At 49.7% G+C, this 18,762-nt stretch overlaps 1 protein-coding gene across 2 annotated transcripts in view; it reads left to right on the plus strand.

The window, feature by feature from the left end:
• Positions 1–18,762, plus strand: part of ANTXR1 (ANTXR cell adhesion molecule 1) — a 203,424-nt gene that overhangs the window by 96,082 nt on the left and 88,580 nt on the right. For both annotated transcript variants that reach the window (XM_084765254.1, XM_084765253.1), the window contains exon 13: positions 18,356–18,451. In XM_084765254.1, coding sequence (XP_084621380.1) covers positions 18,356–18,451 — 96 coding nt within the window. The remainder of the gene's footprint in view (positions 1–18,355; positions 18,452–18,762) is intronic.

Genomic DNA, 18,762 nt, shown 5'->3' on the forward strand with positions numbered 1-18,762 from the left:
GCTGCACTTTTCCCTTGCTACTTTGCTATTAAAATGTTTCCTCCGTGCAGGAATAAATTAAGCAATAGCCTTAGGGCAATAGGCAAGCTGCTAGAAGCACGGTACAGCAGACTTTGCTAAGGCAGAAGTGTTTCTGCTACCTCTGAAATCCCTACCGTGCGTGCGACACAATTCCCACCAGTGGTGGCACCACACGTGGTTGTGTCACACGTCACCTTTCTGTGGATATGCCCCAGTGTCTAGCTTGTTCTCTAAGAATTTTTTTGTCAATTTTTCTTTTTAAAATTATTTTTACAGTCACTTATTCATTTGTGTGAGGGAGGGGCATATGTAGGCCAAAGGATGATGCCTTCCAGAGACGGCTCTCTCCTTCCACTGTGTTGGTCCCAAGACCAACCTCAGGTGTCCGTCCTTGACAGCAAGTGTCCTAATCTGCAGAGACATCTTGCTGGCATTTCCCTACATTTTTTAATCATTTTGTTCTGAATCCAGACGGTTCTTCTTCACAGCTGGTGGTATTTTTCTATAAATATATGTTTGACTGAGTGTGTGTTTGTGTGTGTGTGTGTGTGTGTGTATGTGTGTGTGTGCGTGCATGCATACGTGAGAGAAAGAGAGAGAGGGGGAGAGAGAGAGAGAGGGAGGGAGAGAGAGAGAGAGGGAGGGAGAGAGGGAACAGAGACTGGGAAACAGATCTTCAGTGGCTCCTCTCTGTAAAGAACTGAAGAATTGTCTGGCTCAAAGTGCCCAAAATACAAAGGTTAAAAAACGCTAAGAATCAGAACTAGCCCAGGAGCCTACATTTTGAACAAAGCCAGCCAAGTAAATCATAACCAGAAAAGACCTTTCCCTTCATACCCACCTAACTCTTAGTTCATCATCCAAAGGGTTTTTTTGTTTTGTTTTGTTGTTAGGTTTGGGTTTTTTTTTCTTAAAGTTTATTTATTATGTATACAACATTCTGCCTGCATGTGTGCCTGACCACCAGAAGAGGGCGCCATATCTCATTACCGATGCCTGTGATCCTTCATGTGGTTGCTGGGAATTGAACTCAGGACCTTTGGAAGAGCAGCCAGTGCTCTTAACCTCTGAGACATCTCTGCAGCCCTAGGTTTGGGTTTTTTGAGACAGGGTTTCTCTGTATAGCCCTGGCTGTCCTAGACTCACTTTGTAGACCAGGCTGGCCTCGAACTCACAGAGATCCTGCTGCCTCTGCCTCCTGAGTGCTGGGATTACAGGCGTGGGTCACCATCCCCCAGCTTGTCATCCAAAGTTTAAAAAGAAAAGCCGCTAGGGTCCATTTAAGAAACAGTTCTTCTCTTGACTCACAGCAAACCCATTCACGGGAGAGTCCGCTGCCTTCCGTTCACAGCCTGCTCCGTGTGTTCTGTTTAAATCCCTCTTTGTGATCTACACACAGCAAGTTGCCTGGGAAGGACAATCTGCCCTGCTAAGGCTGACCGGAAAGGGGTGTGCTAGACAGTGGTCATAGTGGCTGCAGGTAGCAGCCGCAGGCAAGGCGGGGACCACCTCCTGTCCCTGCCTGGAGTTCCATCCAGCGACACCACCCAGGCCCATTGCCCCTGTCTATGCAGATCTGTTACCAACAGCTTTAAAGGAACCCGGGAGCATACAAATGCAGCTTGGTTTTTATTGCTCTCTAGGCAAACAGATGCCCAGTATGGCCGCCATTGCCAAAGCCTTTTGAGTTTCACCAGCCGGGTAGGGAGTGAGTCCAGTCGTCGCCTGGGCTGAGAGGCAAGATCATCTTCCAAAGTAATAATAATATTTTTTTAAATGCCTGTGCACCCTTCAGAGTGCAAATTAGAGAAGATGGTTTCCCAAGGTCAAGTAAATAGTCCATCGTCAAAACATCCATCAGATTCTCAGTCTTTGTGACAGGGCATCCATGCTGCAGCTGGCAGCACAGGGCCTCCTGGTGAAGACCAGAGAAGAGGCCACTGTGCAAATGAAACAGGAGATAACACATTTGGCCTAGTGTGTGTGTAAAACCAGTACTGTGGGCAGCGGATGAGAGACTCTTGGAAGCAGTAGCCTGCCCTTGCCCTCCAGAAGCTACGACACAAATGCTCTGGTGGGCAAGACACCCCAGAGGTAAGCACTGTACGGTCTGGAGTGCAGTAGGACGTGCAAAATTCCCTATTAGTCAGCAAGACTAGAAGCTCCCATTTCTGCGCATCCTTAGATGAATTAGCACAAACGTCTGGAGTCACTTTCCAGCCCCTCTGTAGCCTTCCTGCAAAGCCGAGCCAGAGAGCTCCTTCCAGAAACACTGAGCAACCCTGTCAATAGTCAGCTCACCTGAGTGCCTCACTCACCCCCATAAGCGGCTCCTCAAGCACAGCACCCCTGAAGGAGGGTGGCCCTTCTAAATGCCAACGCGGGAGGGACCAGGGCGCAAGTGCCAGCCTCTCCTCCAGGTTTCTACATCCCAAGGACAGCTCACCTCCTGCCCAGCTCTCTCCCACACCCACCCTTCTCCTTAGACTTCGTATCATCTGGAGGAGTAGCCGGAATCTGTACTGGGAGGGGGCGGGGCTAGAAAGGGGCCTGGAGAGGGACTCCGGACAGAATGTGAGTCTGGCCAAAGGGAAGCCTTACCGTGCAAGCTCGCCCCTGCCTTTGCAGGCTGAGGACCAGTAAACTGCAACCAGGCGCGTTTGATGTGGAGGCCATCCTCGGTCATCCAAGGATAGGATAAGCCTTCATTCACTTTCCACTAGTTAGCTGAAGTAGCTTAGTGCCAAGAGGGACCAGTCCGCAACCCCGAGGCACAAATGGGCCGATCCTAGACCTTTATCTTCAGCCTTGCAGAAAAGGATGGCCAGTTACATGGTTTTGATTGCTGTAATTATAGATGGTGTGTCCTCTAAAGTGTGTGGGTTGGGAAAAAGGGGGGGGGTGGTTAGGGACTTGTTGGAGAGGACAATAAAGTTAAGTCCCACCGGGGATCTGATGACTCTGTGGCCTGCCGGCCCGACAGACACTGGCTGCGTGGTTTTAGACAGACCTAGATGGTGTGTTCTTGCACTTGGGCTGTGAGCTCTGTGCCACGGGCCTGGTGGTGTGGTTTCTGAAGACACTGAGTCCTCCTAGGCACAGTAACAAAGTGTGGTACCTCACAAAGGTAAACTCTCTATTTGAGTGTGGTGTTCAGGGTCGAGCATTCTTCAGAGCGAGCCCAGAAGATGCTGGGTGTGAGGGAAACATTACAGAACCGATTGCGTTGCGTAGAATACGGAATTGGAACTCGTTAGTCTGGGCACATCTGGCACAGAGAGGAAGCAGGTGTGGGTTTGCGAGAATTGGAACCGGGTGAGAGGCGGCTGCTGTCTGGCTTTTTAAAAGCTTCCATCGTTGCTCTCTCAGGTGGGAGTAAGTCGCCTATGATGGTCTAGTCGCAGCAGGTAAGTGGCAGCTTGGCAGAGCTCTGTGAAGGCCGTTGGGCATCAGATCAGTGACTGGGCTGGCAAAGCCTACAGATTCCTTCCACAGTGGAGAGCCTCTAACTGTGGATCCAAGCACATGCACACACGTGAGCTGAGAAGGCTAAACACGGCCCTCCGGAGTGTGATGGATGAGCTTGTCTTTTTTTTTTTAATCTTTAGGAAATAAACTTGAGAGACCTTTGTTGTTGATGTTGGAGGGGGCTCCCCTGTGACATGTAGGTCGGCCAACCTCTACCTAGTCAAAGCGAGGTCATATTTCAGCCAAAGTACTTCAAGCACACCTTCTAGGTGTCCAGGCATGCCACCCCCCCCACCCCACCCCCACCCCCCCCACCCCCGACCACCTCCCACCCCCGGCCAGGGCAGCGCCTCCGTTGACTCAGCAGTCGCCTCCCCATCCCCACCTGAGCCACACAAAATGTAAAGCATGGTTTTGTTAAGCCATGTCCTTTCTTTTTAAAAAGTTATTTTAATAATATCCCTGTGGTCTGGTGCACCGTCATCAGAGGGGGCGGCAGAGGACCACAGGAATACGAGAGCGCAGCACTCGGCTCTCAAATACTGCTTACAAACTGAAATAGAAGGAGTTTGCCAGCGCCTCTATTTTGATAACCCTTGGATGCATGAAAATATATTTTTAAGATGTTTTGGAGGACCCATGCTGGTTTATTTTTCTTGGATATTTGAGTGATTGCCTCTTCAATATTTTATCTCTAAGTGTTTTAAAGAATGTTTGCCCTGAGTTTGAAATTTCCTTGTTTTGAGAGTTGATGAGAGGGGGAAAAAAATGGTCTTCTGAAACTATGCTTTGGAAAATGCTGAGATACCCATATAGTGAACGGTAGGAGTGCAAGTTGAATTCAACAGTCTATAAACAAAGTGGATGTGGTGGGACAAAGTCAGCCATTAGGAAACACAGAATGGTGGCTTGGATGGTCAACTGTCAGCTGTTTACAACAAGACACGCATTATATAAAACACAAAAATAAACAAAGGTTGAAGTGAAAATGTAAGAAAAGCTATATTAAGCAAAAAGAAAAAGGAAACTAGTGTGGCTCTTTAATGAAGGGTAGACTAAACCTTATAGTGAAAAATAAGGAGGAGGAGACAGTGGTGACACTTTTCTGTCATGAGGACCATGGCTTGGCCTGGGCAGGAGCGGTCAACCCAGAAGTTACCATGGTTCTGATCTACACGTAACCACACACTCTCAACACCTACAGAGCAAATCTGGGAGAATGACTAGGGGAGGACATTTATATGCCTCTCTCTCAGTAACTAACAGGTCAGTAAAAAGATAAGTCATTTGAATAATGCCGTAAAAATAAATCAATAGCTGCTGACAGATTATGGATCCAGAACGAAGCCCTAAGAGCAATTAGACAATTAGGGCTGTGTGAGATGTGAAACAATTATAAATGTATCTCTTGGTTAGAACACACACGTACGTGCACATGCCCATGCACATGCATGCACGCGGGCACGCATACACACATCCTCCATATTTTAACATCTGCAAAATTAAGATGATTCTATTAATTAATAAAGCATCACAATTTAGTGGGCAGAAGTTTTCTTTAGTGGCCCATAAACTTATGAGGCATCCTAGAGTGAATGGCTGAAATCTGGTAGACTATTCTCTATTCGTCTATATTATAAAGGCAAGAGCTAAAAAATAAAATAAAATATGATTAAAAAACAAACAACAACAACAAAAAAACCAAACAAACAAAAACAACTCCGCTCAATCACTTCCTTTTTTACCACCGCCCTAAGGACTGACGTCATACAGAACACACTCATGTCCTGAAATGAGAAAATTACATATTAATGTCTAATGAAGTTACCAACCAATTTCTAAAATCCTCGCATGTTTCAAAATTCAAAACACACATCTGAGGTAATGTATGAGCCAGTATGAGCTAAGAAACACTCGGAACCACTCAATTACAGGGACGCCCCATAACAAAACTTAGAGTGCAGCCAAAGTCGCTCTCAGAGGGAAATTCCTAGTCTTAAGTACGTGTATTAGAAGAAAAATCATTATAGGTCATCTCAGCATAGAACTTGGGTGATCAAACAACAACAAACAGTAAAAACCTAAAATCAATATTTCTTCAAGGGGCAGGGCTGGGAAGCTGGCTCAATGTTGAGAGCACTGGTTCTTTCAGAGGACCAGAGGCCAGTTCCCATCGCCCGTGCCAGGCAGCTCACAACTACTTATAACTCCAGCTCCAGGAAGTCGGATGCCCTCTTCTGTCCTGTGTGGGCGCCCAAAAGAATACAAGCAAATGCAGACACATGTATACACACATAAATACATAACAAAAATAAGTCTTTAAAACAAGCAAGACACAAATGACAAGATGCTGTAGAGAACACGGTAACTATTAGTTGAGCGTTAGCAGATATGGAAAAGAGAACCAGGCCAGTGTCCTCAGAGCTGTGTTCTTGCTGGAGGGGATGGATGGGAAGCTGAGCCAAACCCAGCGCTGTCACGGGCTGGGCTGCGGTGAGGTCATTCATGGACACAGCGGACTGCGAGAGCCATGCACACTGGGATCACCTTCCCCCTTCTCAGTCTCCTCCTTTCTCACAGGGAGTGTTATGAAATATTGTAGTTTACATTTCAACCCTCCCATTTCTTTCATCCCCAACTAAATATCGTCCAATTGCCCTGATCCCCTAGAGTGGCGGAGGCTGTGTGTCCCTAAAGCAGTGACTGGCCACTGTGTTTTGTTACAATTCGAGTTGGTGGGTCAGAAGCCGGGGCCTCCTAAAAGCCTTGGCCTTTGTGCTATTTTAGCTTTACTTCTAGACTTTTGCTTTTTGGTCTCTCCTGGCTTTCTAATTTGACAGCTTAAGCTTTTAGGCGTCCCAATATCAGACAACCAAGCTTGTGTAAAGTGTATGTTTAGTAAGCCGAGTCTTTGACTAGAGCCTGAGGGAAAGTGTGCACGCCTTAGTGAGGCAAAGGGCACAGGCCTTAGTGAATGGCCAGTTGTCCATTCACAGCTGCCCCTGGGTGGTCCAGGCTAAGCCAGGGGGTTGAGTCCCGGGCTTACATGGGATGCAGGAGCTGCTGGGTCAGTGGGGAGAAACATCACAAGAAGGAAAGGAGGAGAAGGGGAAAGAGGAGAAGTGAACAGAGTGAGAAATGGGATCAAAAGTGGAGAGAGCCTGAGATCTCCTTCCTAAGCTAACTGACCAGCATTTAAATACAAAACCAGTAGTCTCGGCCATGACTGAGTGGGAGATGCTCTGTTCAGACAACACTGGCAATTTATAGTCTCTGCAGTAAATCGCAGTGTCCTGGGCTCTCAAAGTGATTTCCTCATAAGAACCTTATTCAGAGGCTGGTGAGGTGGCTCTGTAGGTAAAGGAACTTGCGAGCAAGGCTAATAGCCAGAGTTCCTCCCCCAGCTCCCTCAAAGTTGCCCTCAACCCCCACACACACACCACAAACACATACATGCCCATACCACAGAGACACACAGACACATACACCACACACACACACACACACACACACACACACACCACACCACACACACACACACACAGAAACACACATACCACATACTCCACACACCTACTACACACACTAATACACCATACACACCATACACACTACATATGTACCATACATAGAGACACAGACAGACCAATACACACACACACAACACTACACACCATACCACACACACACACACACACACACACCATACCACATAGACACACAGACACATACACCACAAAACCACACAGCACATCATACCACACCACACCACACACACATACACACGCACCACGTAACAACACACACAATACACATACCACATATACACATGCCATACACCACACACACACACACACACACACACACACACACACACACACACACACGCAAATGAGCGTAATTTTTTTCACTGTTTAAAAAAAAAGATCGTATTTGGGACTGACACAAATCGTATCATTTTAGTTGCCTAAACCAAGCAGGTTCCTCCCTCTCTCGCCCGTAGACTAGTGAGCAGCACTCACAGGGTAAACAAACACCTTCCCTTCCAAGGAACACTTGTCTCACCGCAGGCCCTAGAGCACCTCAGAAGACTATTTCTCCCTGAGCCCAGGGCCACCGATGCAGGACAGCAGCCCGCATTCCTTTGCTTTCATACTGCTAAAGCAGATGTGCGCTTACCCCACGCCCTGAGCAGTGAGCTTCATGTTTTGTTCGGTTTCGTCCAAGATTAAAAAGCACTTGAAGAGGTGACAACCAAAATATTCCTGGGATCCTTTTAAACACAACCCAACACACATCGGGGAGGCGGTTCACTCTCAGGCTTAGGAATCACGGAAGCCGTCTCATTTCACCTGTATCACCCAAATACATGGACTTAGAAAAGGAACCCGCAACACTTGAGGTTCTTAAGACTATCGCAGAAGGACCAAGCCCAACCTACATAGACGTCAACTGTGTATTCAAGTAGGGGACCTGGTGGTCCTTAAACTTTTAGAGTGAGTCTTGTTTCCCACAGACACTGTGTGTGGTAAGCAACCCTCATTCCGAGCTCCCCTCCATCCTGCCTGTACCTTTGATCACGGTTCATCTTTCTTCTGGAATGGCCTCCCCTCTTTCCACTCACTCAGTTTCACTATGCCACCAAGGCCAGCCAAGGGCCATCTGGACATGCCACAGATAGTGTGCCCTGGCCTTGCCTAGTGTCTGCTGCTCGCTGTGCTGTGAGCTCAGGCCCTGTGTGCTGTCTCATCCTCTAGAACTTGAGCGGCCTGTAAGATGTGTTTCTCTCTGCCCTGCCTTCCCTGTGGAGGTAGGATTCATTTCAGGACTGAAGTCTGACTTGGGGACCAAAGGACAGCCATGGGCACTAGCACAGACTTACTCCGGGTAATCAATCAGGCCTGGGAAGGAGTGCTTGTCTCGGCTTTACCTTTGCAGAGAAGGAAAGGTAGAAGGGTCTGGATGGCCTGCCAAATTCCCCCGTATGCATCCGAGGGGGTGGTAGGATGTCATCACCTTTCTGAGTCCAAAGCCCAAGCTCTTGGCAGTGGGGCTGGCATAGCTGTTTCCAGCAAGGGTCTGTGGCAGGGACGCAGCTTCCAGAGACGCTGTACAAGGCGTTAACCTGCTACGTTATCATTTCTTTCCATGTAGCCAGTAGTTAAGTGACCATTTTGGGTCATTCCTTTTGATAAGTCATATCATTTGAAATACTGTATTATGCCTAACAGGTAAAGAGAGAGAGAGAGAGAGAGAAAGAGAGAGAGAGAGAGAGAGAGAGAGAGAGAGAGAGAGAGAGAGAGAGAGAGAGAGAGAGAGAAAATCAAACATACGCTTTGGGAGCTTAAAATCCGTGAAGGAGGGAGGGCAGTGGGGAGAGAATCCTTATAAGGCAGTGTTTCTCAGGCTGTGGTTCTCCACCCCTTTAGGGGGGCGTCTCTTACCTGAGATTTGCATAACAGTAGCAAAATTAGAGTTATGCAGGAGCACCAAAATAATTTTATGGTTGGGGGTCACCACAGCGTTAGGAAGGTTGAGACCTGCTGCTGCAAGATATTGTAAAATGCTAGGACAGAATTGGGGTTAGCACTAACACACCTCAGACACACAGAGTTCAGCAGTGACACCCACGGCTCTGTCCTCCCCGCCCACTACATGCTTTGTGATAGCAAACACTCCACCCGTCTTCTGAGCCTTTGGAGTACCTTGACAAGGCCAAGTGCATAGTAAGTGCTTCATAAACGTTGTGTTTGGAAGACTCACGTCTTAGCTAGCACCTAAGATCAGTTGCCGAGCAATAAGGGTTAAAGGGGTAATTCAGGAAGAAACTGGGAGAAAAGTGAAGTGCACTTAGCATCAAGTGCCACAGAGCTTCGTCAAAGGCCCAAGTAAGGAGGGAATTGGGAGAGGTGAAAAAGGGCTGGGCAGGGGTAACCAGAACCAAGCACCTAGAATGGTCTAAGGATTTGATGGATTCCCTGGACATATAGTAAGGAACTCGTGAGCATGTGTGTACACGTGACTGTCCTTTTCTGAAGAAAAGGATGCATCATTGTCACTAAATTCTCAAGCATTAGGACTATTTGTAGGCACTGACAAGCAGCTAAAGAGGAAGAGATTCTAGGTTTCCAAGAGTAGAGAATGGAATACGGAAAGCCTGGGGTGGATCCTGCACCTGTAAGGAAGGGCACTTGGCGAGTCTAAACCTCACTTGGCAGTGGAGGGGACAGAGGCAGATTGAATTAGGTTGTGGGAGACAGGGTACACTGACAAGGGGTATGGTAGTGGGGGAGAGAGAAAAGTAGAAAAAAATACCGTTAACTTCAGGTTTCCAGCTGGGCTTGACAGAGGAAAAGGGCAAGCAGGTTTGAGGGAGAAATGCAAGCTCAGCCTGGACCACTATGTCAGCTGGAAGAGGAGCAGGGGAGCAGTCTAGGCTCAAGATAAAGATTTGCTTCATCTGTGTCTAAATGAGGGGGAGAGTTTGAACTAAGAAAGAACATGAGACGCTTCTGGAGAGGCCTAGAAAGAAAGCAACATGGGGGGGCGGTGCGGGGGGAGCCTGGGCCACACGACACTGTAGCCAGACTTCATGCCAGCCTAATGTCAGCAGAAAACGAAGACTCAGGGATGGTTGAGCTAATAGGGGGAGAAGGGGAGGGTGGCTCCACAGCGCATGCTGACGTTTCCAAAGCCACGGCCAACAGGAGCCTGGGAAGGAAATGATGAGAGGTGGGCGAGGGGCGGGGCCAGGCCAACAGACGCAGGTGCAGGGCGATAGAATTTCACTGAAGGGAAGGGAACAGGTAGCGCAGATGAGCCAGAAATCACATGAGAAGACTCGGGCCGCAGCAGAGAGGCGTTTGCTCCCCAGCCTTGCCCATCCTGACCTTCTCGCCAGCGAGAAAATGACTTGAATTTCATCTTTCAAAATAAAACTTGCCCACGCTCCACTGGTTCTGTCTGGGCAGGGATCAGGGCTCTGAGCGGCCAGCTAGAAAGGCTCTAAGTTTCTATTCAGAGCTCTGGAATGAGACTCTTCCTGAGCACAGCCCTGGTGAGAGGGAGAGGAGACTGGGCAGCCCAGCCCTCTGCACCCCTCTACTTAGAGGCCCAGGTGTCCCACTGAGGCAGGACTAAGCCAAAAGGCTGATGGCCCCGGCATGAGCATGCTCCTCTCACCAGTCCCAGCCCCAGTTAGAACGTACATTGCTGTGACGTCACGGGTGGATGGCCAGAGCGGCCCTTGGCTGAAGGATCTCTTTCCGTCCTGGCTATCAGTGGTGTTTCAGATACAACTGGCTTAGTGATAAAGGGGAGCTATTGGAAGAGAGAAAAGAGGGGAACATGGGAACCCCCACATCCTCAGCCCGACCCCAGGTGCCGTGTGGAGAGTCTAGAGTTCTCAGGAGCTTTCAGGCCACCAAACACTAAGGAGTCACCGCAGAGACGGATAAGAATCTTATCCATTTTAAATGTTAAGTGTTGGCCAGACAGCGCAGCCCTCTGAAAACATGTGTGGGTTCAATCATTCTGAGCACTGACACTGCTCAACCACAGAACTGCTACAAAACCACCAGCCTGGAGCACAGACTCATGTTGCCCAGTCTCCTAGAGCACGTGCTTGGCAAGACACTGTTGCTGCAACCACCAGGACTGATGGTAGGGTTAAAGACATTGGGAGGGGTCACGTGGTAACAGCGATCACGTGCGCCTTCCTCCTCCTGAATCTCAATATTATCATTAGGATTATGGGGGGAAAGCCTGGCTGGGTGTGGTCAAAAATGGCTGGAACAGTGTTGAACCCACACTGGGTGTAGGCCTGGCCAGGGAAGACACCAATCAAGGGATGAGTTATCCTATCCTACACAGTTAGAATTTGGGGTCCCTTGCTTTCTAAGGCCCTAGGAAGATTTTTTTTCTCTTATTCTAGAGAGTCACTCCTCAGATCATGGAAGCACAGGGGCCCCACAAAAACCTGCTGGGATAGGGCACCCAGGGTAATCCACCCAGGGCAGCATGTGACCAAAAGACACGGCAAGCAGATCTAGCGTGCCCTGTGCTCTTACCCTGTTTGCTGTGTGAGTAGAGAGGGGAAGCCACAAGCCTGCATGACGTGCACACACACACACACACACACACAGCCCCGATACAGGAGGAACCCTCAGGAATAGGGAAGGAACGTCCTGCCTTAACTGGCACAGTTTTCTAGGCCCTGCAGGAAGACACTTCCTTGGCTGCACCCCAGTCCAGGGGCATCAGGCCGAATCCCAGCACAAGCCCAGCTTGAAGCCTCGGGTTTCACACTTCTGTAGGAACAACCCCAGCCCCCTGCTAATTCCTCCTCCCTTTACTATGGCAACTCCCAAAACAAAACAGAAAAGGGCAGTGGTATTGGGTTTTATATCACCCAGAGGCCTCGGTCTCCTACAGCAAACAAGCCCGGGCATGATCCCACAATCCCTCACTCCACGCCATGTTGTGGGTAAGAAATTCAGACTCCCTAGACTCCGCCCACCAAGACAAGGTTTCACTTGCAATGTTTGCAGATCTTTACCTTTGGCTACAATGCCTTCCTTGTCTTAAAGAGAGAGGATGCCCTTGTTTCGGGAGCCTGGAGAAGCCTGTCGAATCTGACCTCGAATGCCACCCAAACCACTGTGCTCCTCTGGGAAGGACACTTTTAGGTTTAATGCCACCTGTCTACATGTTCCGTAGCAGCTGTGTGCCGGTAGGGTGGGGGCAGGCTGGCCATTGCTCATGGGGGGGGGGGGGAAACTCAGTGCTCCCCAGCTGGGAGGTGTACCCACAGGCTGTTGCCTTGATAGCCTGCCTCAATTGGGCACTAGTGTCCTGAGCACACAGTGCCAAAACCATAGACGGACAGCTTTGTGTCTTCCCACGATGCCAGCATTTATTTATTTATTAATATATTTTATTAATTTATTCATATTACATCTAAATTGTTATCCCATCCCTTATATCCTCCCATTCCTCCCTCCCTCCTGTTTTCCCCCTTACGCCCCTCCTCTATGGCTGTGACTGAGGGGGACCTCCTCCCCCTGTATACGCTCATAGGGTATCAAGTCTCTTCTTGGTAGCCTGCTATCCTTCCTCTGAGTGCCACCAGGCCTCCGGAAGCTCAGCATTTATTGAATAACAATAATGCGCATGGCTTAGCGGGTTTCAGTGACGGCAGTTTCTTGTAACCCGCCTACCCTGGTAGCCTGGCTGTGATAAACGTAGTCTCTTCCATGCCATTCTTCATGACCATTAGCTCCATGGCACACAGCACACAACCCATACACCTGCAGGCATGTAAGTGCAAGTTAGGCAGCAGAGTCAGGAAGTCTCAGAGGCAGGCCAGGAGAGATGCTACGAACCTCACCAGTGGCGGGAGGGGGCTGCTGCAGGCGCCAGGGCGTGGGAGTAACAACGTTGCGGTTGCTAGGGCAAGGCTAAGGCAGCTTCCAGAGCTGGAAAATGGAGGTTGGGTGGTGGTGGTGGTGGTGGTTTAGGTCCAGGACCAGATGGGTGAACAGGTAGGCTGGCGGGCAGTTGTATAAACCGTGTCAATGGCGCACACACAGCAGACATTAGGTAATGGGTTGATGACATATTTTGTATCCATCCTTTTATGGGGCCCAGATGAAGGAGTTACACCCTTCCCTTGGTCTGTTGTGTCTAATAACTTCTTGGGCCTGGTTTCCATGATACCATTTTAATACATCCTTGTGGTCCTACAGTCACTGTTCATTTCCAGTGAGCTTATAAAGTGTGGTTCCATCTCTGCCCAGGAAGACATCACGCATCAGTCAGTGCTGGGAGGCGGGAGGGAGGGGAGCTGACAGGAGGCGCAGTTTCTGGTCCACACAGGGCATGGCATTCGTCCTTCTCCATCAAAATGGAGTCAGAAGATATTTGTAAAATAAAGCCATCTAGGGTACTTCACAGCCTTTTAAAAAAGCACAGTTATTTGAAATAAGTAATAACTTACAGTAAGGCATAGCTTGACTTAACACAGCCAAGACAGGGCCTGGCAGACACAGTCACCTGAGAGCAGTTACTGGCCCAGATGGCCCCATTGGGCCTCCAGGCTGTGTCCACATAGGCCTGGCGGACGGGCAGGGCAGAAAAGCCCAGCACACACTAGTTCAGAGTCAGGCTGTGTGCAGCAGCAGCCCCTGAGCCTTCTGGATACTCACCCAGGGAGAAGCCATGCAGAGCAGGTGTCGTTTAAATCAGAATGGGCCGAGAGTGAGCCAGCAACACTGAGGGCTGTTGGAGGTCAGATCTAAGGAGGGGCAAGGCACTTTGTTCCAGATCCAGGCACAGGCCCCAAGACAAAGCACCTTCTACCACGCCAGGCCACAGTCTCGTGTGTATTGTGGAACATACCAGATAACCTCTGGTCGTAGACAGAGCCTGCCCCTTGCCATAGGGAGGACTGGAGATGTGAGGACCCTCCTCTAGGAACTTGATCAAGATGAAGAATGATTGGTTTAGAGCAACTGAGCTTGTCCTGTGCCTGAGGCACTGAGCCCCATGCCTGCAGAATATCTAGGCAGCACAAGGCACTGGCGGGCATGGTCAGTAAGATGAGCACTAAGTGCATTCATTAAAAGGCAAGCATTTCGAGAGTGACCTTGTCCAGTGTCACCCATAAAGAACCTGACAGATTGGGAGCCATAGCCTGCCTGGTCCCAGATCCCTAAAGTCCCCCTGTGCCCTGTGACTCTACAGTATATGCAGCGTTGAGTTCCCAGAAAACAAACTTTACCACGAGGAGGTCACAGAATCCCCCAAGTTAAAGCTACCCAGTGCTCTCCTTCTTTGTGGATAGATGCCACAGTCCTCCGTTTGCCCTCAGGGGCAAATCCTCATAGCAATCCAGCTGCCTTCCACCTGACTCCACACACGCAATGAGTTCCCCCTAAGTGGATCCCCACTCACCTTCATGAGCCAAACTTTATGCTTGCCTCTGAGCAGGAGTGCCACTCTCTCCTTTCCCCTGCCAGTTAGGATTTCTATTGCTGTGATGACACAACATGACCAAAAGGCAAGCTGGGGAGGAAAGGGCTTATCCACTTACACTTCCACAGCGCAGTTCACCATTGCAGGAAGCCAGGGCAGGAACCCAAGCAGGGCAGGAACCCAGAGGCAGGAGTTGATGCAGAGGCCGTGGAAGGGTGCTGCTTAGTGACCTGCTCCTCATGGCTTGCTCAGCCTGCTTTCTTATAGAACCCAGGACCGCCAGCCCAGGACTGGCTCCACCTCTGCACTGATCACTAATTGAGAAACTGTCTTAAAGCTAGAACGCATGGAGGCATTTCCTCAACTGAGGCTCCTTTCTTTCTGATGACTGTAGCTTGTGTCCAGGTGACACACAAAACATCCAGCATACCAGCCACCCCAGAGCCACCTCCCGTGTGAAGTGCTGCTTCCCAGCCACTGCCCGGGGAGCTTGCTAAGGACGAGAGCCTGCTGCTTACACCTGAGAGACAGGTCACCCACATTAGCATTCTGGCTTCTCTAGCACTCAATGAGGCCGAGGAGTGAAAAGTAGAAATTTAGGTCAGCCTGAACTACAGAGAGACTCCAAGACACCGTGTAAAAACAAAACAACCCAGGCAAAACCCCTGACCTTTTCTGTAAGCCCTCAAAGTTTCTCTGGCTCTTCTTGCCTCACTATATTTAACTATAAAGTGGGGAGATAAAAAATAAAGTCTAGAGTTCATCAAATTATTGATAAAAAGGGAATAAGCTAGGCTAGTGCACAGAAATAAAGACAATCCCTGCGCATAAGTGCCCAATAACTATCAGCTGTATTAACAATTATCCTTATCACCATCACTACCATCAGAATATGAGCGCTTAGAAAAAGACTGTCCTCTGCACTGTGGTTAGCTGTTTAGAGCCCCTCCACAGACTGTGAGCACCTCGGGCCTGTCGAGTTGGTCCTGTGTCCCTGAGCTCTGCCCACTAGGCACAGACTAGAGACACAATAAACACTTGTTGTGCACGTCAGTTCCTGGCGAACTGTTACCTCCCTGCGTTTCTAGAAAACAAAGCTCATGCTTTCTTACTTGATGATGACATTTTTGAGTGTGGCATCAGTGACTTTAGGAAGCACTTGGGACTCAGGCAGCAGTTTTCTCCAAGACATAAGAAAATGTGTCTACACCACACCCTGTGCGGTGGTGTGCAGGGAGGGCGCCTTGCTAAGCCTCCTCCCTCTCTGCTATAGCTAGGCCGAATTATGACTCCTAAGGGTCTGCAGCCCGGCCAGCCATCACCGTCCACTCCAGATGTATTCTGCTCAGAAGTTTCTTACCCCGCCACGGGCCAGTCTCTCACCCTTGCTGCCCACAGAAACCGCCCCATCTTGCACAGGACTGTAGAAGCACGCTGCACAGTGTCTCCGCCTCCACTCCAGTTTCTGGGGCATAAACAGTAAGAGAGGAGGGTGTCGTGTATAACGCGAATAGCTGCAGTCTGAGGTCTTTGTGCAAGGCTGCAGTTTTATACGCCTCTTGGTAACCGAGCCACTTATTATTCCAAGTGCAGACAGGTTTACGATCTGAAATGCTCACTGTGCTGGTTGCTATGGGGGGAAACAGAGGAAAGTTCCAGCTTGGAGTTGGAAGCGACTGCCTGTTATGGGACGGCCTGGCCCTCTCCTCCTCACTCCCCTCCGTGCTCCTTCTGTCGTCAGTTGAGACAGAAGCAACAACAGCTTCCTTTCCTCTCTCTGTCACCTAGAATACATAGACAGACGGGCCACAAGCCTGGCCCTTGACACGTAATTTCTTCTAACTGCGTGCTCCTTTCCAGACTTCTGTATGCATGCCTTGGCCCTCTCCTGCCGTGGCCTTGTCTGCTGTTGGACCCTTACTTTCCCCGATCCCACACTCCGGCTGCCCAGCCCTGCACCTGAGCCTGAGGCCCGGCTCCCTCGAGAGCCATCCCACGTTCCCGATCCTTGGCTTCTTGGCTGGAGCCAGAGGTGTTTAGTCCCTGGCTTTTTGGTCAAAGGCATTCCAGAGAGTTCCAGGGAATGAGAGCTGCCTTTAAACCTCATCCAGAGTCCTACCAAGCTCTCAGAGTGGGAGTGAGTCATATCCTGGCTCTGCCGTTAGCTTGTGGGGTCACACCGGACAGGCCACCCAGCCTCCCTCCAGGGTAGATGTAGGAGGGGGACAGCTTTGAGAGCCTGGTAGAGTTGTGAATGGCATGCCCTAGAGACTGGGGTGGTGATACAGCTGGGCTGCAAGCCTCCATCCCAATGAGCCCATTGGTGGATCCCACAGAATACGACTGCACAAGCTTCCCAGCGCTCACACTCCAATGTCCAAGAGGAGAACACACACACACACACACACACACACACACACACACACACACACACGAATATTATAAAAAAGCTCCTTGAGATATGTCTCATTATGAAAAAATACTAAAAGAGAGAGAAATCACAGAGTTTAAAAAGAAGTCAGTTGGCCTAGCACTGAAAGAATGTTAACATTTCGGTAAGACACCAATCAACTGTTAATGAGAAATGTCCAGTGCGGGGCAGACACCTGTAATCCTGGCACTCTAGCACTTGGGAGGTGGAGATTAAAGAATCAGGAATTCAACACCAGCCTTAGCCAAATGATGAGTTCAAGGCCAGCCTGAGCTACATGAGACCTTGTCTCAAAAAAACCAACACACACACACACACACACACACACACACACACACATACACACACACACATACACATACACACACACACACATACACACACATACACACACACACACACACACACACACATACACACAGCTATTGGTGAAATTGTTAGTAGGCAGCAAATAGCAGAGACACTCTTTCTGCCCCTCACTTGACTCGAATATACAGAAATCTCTTTATACTGGGAGTTGTTTCTCTGGCTTCCGTGTTATCTGACAGCACATTCCAGCAGGGAAGCTCATAGCTGGGGAATCGAACACTAAGAATTTGTACAGCTGTCCTTCTTAATTGTATTATTATCTTTTTAAAAAATGTCCCTGGTTGTTCTCTTTGGCCAAGGGTAGGCCTGCCAGTTTTGCTTAGGTGGCTTTTGATGTCCAGCCCAGGATGCGGTGGCACTTGTGTGGCCAATGGGGAAGGACTTAGACTCATGGTCCCAGGTGCTTCCTTAGTCAGCAGCCTCAGAGCAGGGACAGCTAGTGACAAGTGGGACTTCTTAACTACAACCTAACAGCCACCCCAGGCTATGCAGATGTCCCTGTCCAGGAATACCTGGGCACTTGCAGAAGTGGTTAAAACTGACCTCGGCTGCCTGGCTTCCTCCCCACACACAGCCACAGGAGTTGACTGCCACCTGCAGGTTGGCAGAAGTGTTCCCATCTCTGTTCCTGTGTGGCCTAGTGGCTCTGGAGTTTCCACCCGCACCCTAGGAGGGTGTTGCAAACACGTCTGGGGAGGGGATAGGGCCGAATCCTCTAAGTAAGATTGCTGCAAGTCAGCCCAGGAGGTGGCCATGGTGGCTGGAATCTGCCCTCACGGTGGTAGGGGCAGTGCTCAGGGACAAAGGAGTAGTCCCTAAGCCACCTCTGCACCTGTAAGATGGTCCACTTGGAATGATCCCCAAATAAAAATCAGAGACTCCTGAAACATCAAATCCCTTTCTCTTGAAAAACCAGCTTCAGCGAGTGTGTGGTGGGGCCTTGGCCCTGAACAATGGGCAGAGTCTGACTCACAAGTGCAACCCACTTCGCTCTCATCTCAGCCTCTCATAGCTGCCATCGTTGGGTGGGGGGTGGAAAGGGAAGACCCGTAAGTGTTGCACCTCACTGACCATCCCCTCCTCACCCCACAGTCGGACGGCTCCATCCTGGCCATTGCCCTGCTGATCCTCTTCCTCCTGCTGGCCCTGGCGCTGCTCTGGTGGTTCTGGCCCCTCTGCTGCACGGTGGTAAGTGTGCCAGCCTCAGGCTGCAAGAGGCAAAGGTGACAGAGAGACCTCAGGTACATCAGTGGTGTGGTGGGGGTGGGGGGTGTGGTGGGGGAGGGTAACCACGAAGTCTAACAGTAGGAGATAAATCTTGCCATTTTTATACAAGTTATACAAAATCTGCATAAACCAGGCTTGGTCACTTAGACCTGTGAGCGATAAGCTGTCATCACAGGCTGGGGCAAGACTACCAATGGCAAAGTCTTTGGTACTGCGCTCTGCCCAGTGTTCAGCCGTGAGTCTCAGCATCTGTTTCCATCCACTGCTGGGTG

This window comes from Acomys minous (genome assembly GCF_964271855.1).
Source record: "Acomys minous genome assembly, chromosome: 17".
NCBI lineage: Eukaryota > Metazoa > Chordata > Mammalia > Rodentia > Muridae > Acomys > Acomys minous.